The following is a 6,817-nucleotide window of genomic DNA, read 5'->3' as shown; positions in this document are numbered from 1 at the left end:
TTTTTTTTTTTTTTAAGATTTTATTTATTTATTTGAGGGAAAGAGAGAGTAGCCAGAGAGAGCACAAGCCAGGGGAAAGGCAGAGGGAGAAGCAGACTCCCTGCTGAGCAGGGAGCCTGATGCGGGACTCAGTCCCAGGACCCTGGGATCATGACCTGAGCCGAAGGCAGAGGCATAACCACCTGAGCCACCCAGGCGCCCCGTAATGCATGTATGACTCTTGCCATGAGCCATGGCTGCCTCATTACTTCCAAAACAAATGTGATTACTAATTCGTTTCTATTAAAGCTTTAGAACTATAATAAAACACTAATATGCTGTAAATGTAAGGGTGCTTAATTATGATCTCATGTAAAGAAGTACATATTTTAAAGAAAAGTAGCAGTTTTCTAAAAACAACATGTTTTTTAACAGATTATGAGCCTCAAACAATTTGTGAGCATCTTCAGTACTTGTTTGCCTTGTTACAAAACAGTAATAGGCGATACATTGACCCATCGGGATTTGTTAAAGCCTTGGGCTTGGACACAGGGCAACAGCAGGTAAGAATCCTTAAATTCTATTGATTTTTTTTTTTAATTTATTTATTTATTTGAGAGAGGGAGAGGCAGCACAGTTGGGGGTGAGAGGCAGAGGGAAAAGGAGAGAGAGAGAGAATCCTCAAACAGACTGCCCACTGAGAGCGGAGCCCGATTTGGGGCCCAGTTCCAGGGCTCTGAGATCGTGATCTGAGCCGAAATTAAGAGCCAGACGTTTAACCTACTGAGCTGTCCAGGTGCCCCAGAACCTTTGTTTTTGTTTTTTAAATATGAAAAGGTACCCAGGCGTTCCTTAGAATGTTTGTAGGAGGAAGTGAAATGAAAGGCTTTTTTAAAAATGAACTTTTTTCTATGTTGAATTAGAGCATTTATTTAACTGTCCAGCATATTACACATTTTCCTTGATTCCATTTCTCAAAACTCACATGTGAGTACAAACTGATTCAACATAGCTCTAGTCCTTATTTGAAAATGCTAAGTTCAAAATAGAGCTAGTTTCTGGAACATGTCACTTATTGCTGTTTGTATCAGAGGTTGAAAAGCAAGGTGTGGTTTTTCTTTTTATTAATCCAAACTTGCATTGTAGGATGCCCAAGAATTTTCAAAGCTTTTTATGTCCCTTTTGGAAGACACTTTGTCTAAGCAAAAGAATCCAGATGTGCGGAACATCGTCCAACAGCAGTTCTGTGGAGAATATGCTTATGTAACCGTGTAAGTGTGTTTCAGCTTTCCCACCATGCATTGTCTTCTAAGACTGGTACTCACACGTTATCTGATTTTCAGTTCAGTTCCAAGTTACAGCTTTCATGGGCCATGATGGGGCCAGTAATATTTATAGTAATTCCTTTCCATGGGAACATGTAAACAGCTGACGTGGTAGATGCAGTTGAACCCATTGAGATATTGAGAGCTGTGTGTGGTTGAGCTCTCACCGTGCACTTTATGGCTGTGGTGTGAGCTCAGAGAGGGAGATTGGAGCCAGTAGAATACTGAAAGTGAATGTAAAAATGCCTCTTGAAATTTTTCCTAATCATAAACTACATGGCTCACCAATCACTTCCTGTTTTTTATTTTTAAGATATAGTGTAAATAATTTCTATGAAAGAAAAACAAGGTAATAGATGCTTCTTTTCATAGTTCTAGAGTGTAATACAATGGAACTGGATTGTTTTCCCACTCTGATCTTAATTTTATCGCTCTGTTTTGTTATAGTTGCAATCAGTGTGGCAGAGAGTCTAAGCTTTTATCAAAGTTTTATGAACTGGAGTTAAATATCCAAGGCCACAAGCAATTAACAGATTGCATCTCAGAATTTTTGAAGGTATTCGAATTTTGGCGTATATGTTTCTGCTCATTAACCGTTAAATACTACTCTGAATGTTTTTGATTTAATGGCTAAATTCATTATTAGCCTTTTCCACATATGAAGTGTCTGTTTCTGTAACGATCTGGGAGAATCTTTGTAAATTTTAAAGTGCTGAAGCAGGCTCTGCAAATAATGTGTTAAAATAATTGGGGCTCTTTCCGTTATTTTACATGTAAAGTTACGTGTTAAACCTTGGATGATTAGGGGTGGTAGAGTGTTTAAGGAAATCTAAACTCTACTACCATCTGGTTAATTTCATTTAAGGAGAACTACAAGGTGTGGAACGCACATCACTATGATCATTGTTCAGCCCCTCTGCTCCGTATCTCTTCTTCCTGTGTATGTGGATGCATGTGGAGGGAGGGGAGGGGCTCCCTTTCGTTCTGAGTTGGGAAGGCTGCTCGGGGAAACCTTTGTACCAAGTGGGAACAAGCACATGGCATAATAGACGAGTTCATCCTATAGCTTAAAATATTTTTGTACCTTTTTCCTTTCTTAGCCTGCTTCAAATACTCATTTACTGAATTCATTCAGCTAGATACTGCTGGAGTGCTTTACTGTGTTTACACGCTGATTCAGTGCTTGGTGATAACCCTGGCGGGCGAAACCGAAAACTTTTGCCTTGTAATGTAGTGGTGTGGGGACTGGGGACGACAGTAAAATATGCAGTGTGTCACCTAGAATAAGTACTAGAGAGAAAAATAAATCTGGGAAAGGGGATGGAGAATGTGGTAGGGATGAGAGTAGGGTTGGTTGCAGTTAGAAATAAAGTGATGGAAGGTGAAAGAGTGAGCCATGGAGGAAATGGGAGGAAGTACAGGGCTTGAGACAAGAATGTGCCTGGTGGCTTGTGGAACAGCGAGGTCAGTGTAGTTGAAGTGGATAAGCAAGGGGAGAAAGATATGTAGAGGTAACTAAGGATCATACCCAATGGACCCTGGTGGGCCTTGGCCTTGACTTTGAGTACAGTGAGATGCCATCGGGGGATGGTAAGCATAGAACTACATCGGTTTGAACAGGATAGTTCCGGGTGCTGTCTTGAGAATTGCCTGAAGGTGGGGCAGGGGCAGGCAAAGGATTGATGCTGGCTTCGACCAAGGATCATCTGAAGAGGTGATAGTAGTGTTGTTTGGATTTTCGATGTATTCTCAAAGGAGGGCTGATACCCTTTGCTGACTGGACATGGAGAGAAGGGGAGGAGTCAAGGATTACTAAATTTTGACCTGAGCGCCAGGTAGGATGGAGTTTCCAAAATTGCTCTGGGAAGGACTGTGGGAGGAATAGGCTTGGGAGAGAGATTGGGAGTTTGCTTTGGGGTGTGTTAGATTTGAGACATGTGGTTCAGGGGTTTTAGGGCTGGATAAAATCAGGATTGAGAGAGATGAGGACCGAGGACTGAGCCTTCAGCCATTTCAGACACAGGGAATCAGGGAGATAGGAGGAGCTGGCAAAGGATGCTGAGTGGGAGGACTGGCCAGTGAGCTAAGAGGACGTAACAGGAAAAATTTAAAAAGAAACCACTAAGCTATACCACTGAATTTCCCAAGATCTTTTAGCTTTATCTCGTCCGCATGATTCAGCAGTTTTAACTGTGTGTGTGACTATGTATGTGTGTGTCTGTGTATGATTTTGTATATATGTAGTTTTGTGTTCTCGTGCCCATATGTAATCTTAAATTAATTTTGTTGCATCAAAGTACATACAATTTTTTTCCCGTAGAGAATCTACTTCCTTAGATTTCCCAGAAGTGGGATTATCAGGACAAAGTGTCTTTGAGGATTATTTTTAAAAATCATACATTTTGGAAAGAGGCACAATTTTAAATCACCGTATGCAAATATCACTGCTAAGTCGTGCCTTTTCTGTGTCCTTCATTACTTGGAGTGGCTTGATCGTCAACAGGTGGGGGGGCTGTTACTTGAAATTATGCTATATACGTCAGAGATTTGATCACTTTTTAAAAATCTTTCCATCTTCTAATTTTTTTTTAAGTAATGTCTTGTTTCTGATCAGGAAGAAAAATTAGAAGGAGACAATCGATACTTCTGTGAAAACTGTCAAAGTAAACAGAATGCCACAAGGAAGATCAGACTGCTGAGCCTTCCCTGCACCCTGAACTTACAGCTGATGCGGTTTGTCTTTGACAGGTAGGTTCTAGGAGCAGCCCTGTCTGTTGCTCGTTGGGGACTCGTGTGTGCAGGTTCTGCCATAGACAGGTGAAGTCCTAGAATGCCTTTACAGTTGGAAACTCTGGCTTTGGGAATGAGAGTTGTAGGTGGGACCTACCGTTTTGGTTTTATCACAGTTCTTAAGGAAGCCAGCCATATCTGAGCGAGGACTAGAAAAGTAGGGAATCCTTAGCTTTATCCTATTAATTATTAAACACTGCAAAGGAAAAAAACATGGGTAAGAACTGAATTATCTTGATGTTCTGTATTTTTGAATAAGAACTAGAGTAAACTTCTACTTATTACAATCTTCTACCCCACCCGACCCCCATGGGAATATATCTTTGATTTTGTAATTAAAATAAAGGCAATGTTTGCACATGCGCGTTACTTCTATGAAGCAGGAGCGTCTGTGGTTCTCTCGTGATTATATTAAAACTTCTGAACATAAGTTCGGAATCAATACTTTAAATTCATACTTCTAACTTCTTCTTTTCCGCCAATTGTAAGACAGCATTATGTTGATAATCGTACAAATTTTTGAGCAAGATTGCTGAGTGAAACCTACCTAGGTACCATTGAGTTTATTAAAATAGCTGGTAGAGCTTATACATTGTTTTATGATTGTTTTACATATAAGTATAATTAGCTTTCCTCTTGGTTAGGCAAACTGGACATAAGAAAAAGCTGAATACCTACATTGGCTTCTCAGAAATTTTGGATATGGAGCCTTATGTGGAACATAAAGGTAATATTTTTACCGAGCAGTGATCATTGTAATGCTCAGAGACTGTAACTTGTGATCAGCTTGTGATGAATACAGAATAGCATTTGATAACTATTCTCTGCTAACTCTTGTCTGGGAACAAAGGCTTTTTAGGCGAGCCGAGATGTTACTTTCATTTTCCATGAGTAAGTACACTGCAGAGATTAGATGGTTCATCAATACCTACAAAAGAATAAAAGGGGGAGAAGGTATTTTACTGTCTGAACCCACGCGTGGTCCCTTCGTGTCAATACCATGTCTGTAGTTCCTCATAAAATGAAGTCTCTCTGAGTTGCCTCCATTCGTGTTTTTTTTTAACTTTATCAAAAACTCTGGGTGGCATAATCCCAATATTTATGCTGTAATTCTCCCTGTGATGACTGATGAGTTCCAGGATGCTGTGACATAGTATCAAGAAGAAGTAATTTACAACACCTGTTCCTTTTGGTTGTCGTCACCTTACCATACAGGGCGGTGCTTGATAGAGAAAAAAAATGTGGCCCTTTCGTGTCTCTTGCCCTGACTGGAAGGACTGTTTCCCTTCCTTTCTCAGCTTGATCTTACTATTTATTAAATTTTTAATATAGAAATTATATCATCATTTTTGTCTCTTTCCATAAAAAGCTTCTGGAGGCAACTTACAGTAGCAACAAGCCCTAAAAACCTTTGAAAGAAACACTTGGGGAGGTTGGGGAATGATGTTAAGTATTTCAGCTTTAAAATGTGTGATGTTCTCAATGCTGTGGTTTGAAATTTGCACTCGGTGGAGGAGGCAAACGGCTGGAGACTTGGCCCCTGGGCTTGGTTATTATTATATCTGATTGAATAATAAACTTCGCTGTAGTTCACTTTCTGTAGTGATTTGCTTCCTGCCTGCTTTGTTCAGGTAGTTGTTTGAAATTAGAGATGTCTGCTAGCTTAGTGGTGTCTCAGGGGCCAGAAACTTAGATGTAAAATTAGCACTTTCCTTAACTCCACTGCATGATTTCAAATAGTTCTTATTATTGTTACTAAGCTTATTATGTATTTGTCCAATTTGTACTGTAAGGAAAATAAGATGATTAGGAAGTAGACATGGTAGGTCAAAAAACCTGTAGAAATGTTTAAATTTAGTGTCTTTGTTGACTAAATGTAATAAACTTTTATTTTTTTTATTTTTAAATAATTTTTTAAAAGATTTTATTTTTAGATAGAGCTTGCAGTGGGTGGGAGAGGTAGAGACACGGGGTTCATTCCCAAGACCCTGAGATCATGACCTGAGCCAAAATCAAGAGTCAGATGGACGCTCAACTGAGCCACCCATGCGCCTCTAAGATTTTAAGTAGTCTCTACACCGAACATAGGGCAGAGTGTGCAGCTCTTGATCTCAGGGTCATAAGTTTGAGCCCCACATTGGGTGTGGAGCCTACTTAATTGAAAAGACAGAGAAGGGGCACCTGGGTGGCTCAGTTGGTTGAGCGTCTGCCTTCAGCTCAGGTCGTGATCCCAGGATCCAGAGATAGAGGAGTCTGCTGCTGCCTCTCCCTCTGCCCCTCCCCTTGGCTCCTTCTCTCTCTCTGTCTCTCAAATAAATAAATGATACCACAAAAAATAATTAAAAAAATAAAAAACAGAAACAAACAAAAAAAACCTGTAATTCTATCGCCCAGACTGCCAGTATATATATTTTCCTATATTCTAATTGATACATGTCTGTACACACATATCCACATAAAGCCGAGAAGATAGATCTAAAAGATGCTCTTTTTTTTTTATTTTTTTTATTTTTATTTTTTAAAAGATTTTATGTATTTATTTGACAGAGATAGAGACAGCCAGCGAGAGAGGGAACACAAGCAGGGGGAGTGGGAGAGGAAGAAGCAGGCTCATAGCGGAGGAGCCTGATGTGGGGCTCGATCCCGGAACGCCGGGATCACGCCCTGAGCCGAAGGCAGACGCTTAACCGCTGTGCCACCCAGGCGCCCCAAGATGCTCTTTT

At 40.3% G+C, this 6,817-nt stretch overlaps 1 protein-coding gene across 6 annotated transcripts in view; it reads left to right on the top strand.

Moving 5' to 3' along the window:
- Positions 1 to 6,817, top strand: part of USP48 (ubiquitin specific peptidase 48) — a 92,864-nt gene that overhangs the window by 33,841 nt on the left and 52,206 nt on the right. For all 6 annotated transcript variants that reach the window (XM_040645918.1, XM_040645920.1, XM_040645919.1 and 3 more), the window contains exons 4-8: positions 415 to 542; positions 1,126 to 1,250; positions 1,752 to 1,860; positions 3,919 to 4,052; positions 4,739 to 4,821. In XM_040645918.1, the coding sequence (XP_040501852.1) occupies positions 415 to 542; positions 1,126 to 1,250; positions 1,752 to 1,860; positions 3,919 to 4,052; positions 4,739 to 4,821 (579 nt within the window). The remainder of the gene's footprint in view (positions 1 to 414; positions 543 to 1,125; positions 1,251 to 1,751; positions 1,861 to 3,918; positions 4,053 to 4,738; positions 4,822 to 6,817) is intronic.

The sequence above is a fragment of the Ursus maritimus genome, unplaced genomic scaffold (genome assembly GCF_017311325.1).
Source record: "Ursus maritimus isolate PB19 unplaced genomic scaffold, ASM1731132v1 scaffold_32, whole genome shotgun sequence".
NCBI classification, from domain to species: domain Eukaryota; kingdom Metazoa; phylum Chordata; class Mammalia; order Carnivora; family Ursidae; genus Ursus; species Ursus maritimus.
The sequence above is the reverse complement of the archived record's forward strand: the minus strand, read 5'-3'. Positions and strand labels throughout refer to the sequence as shown.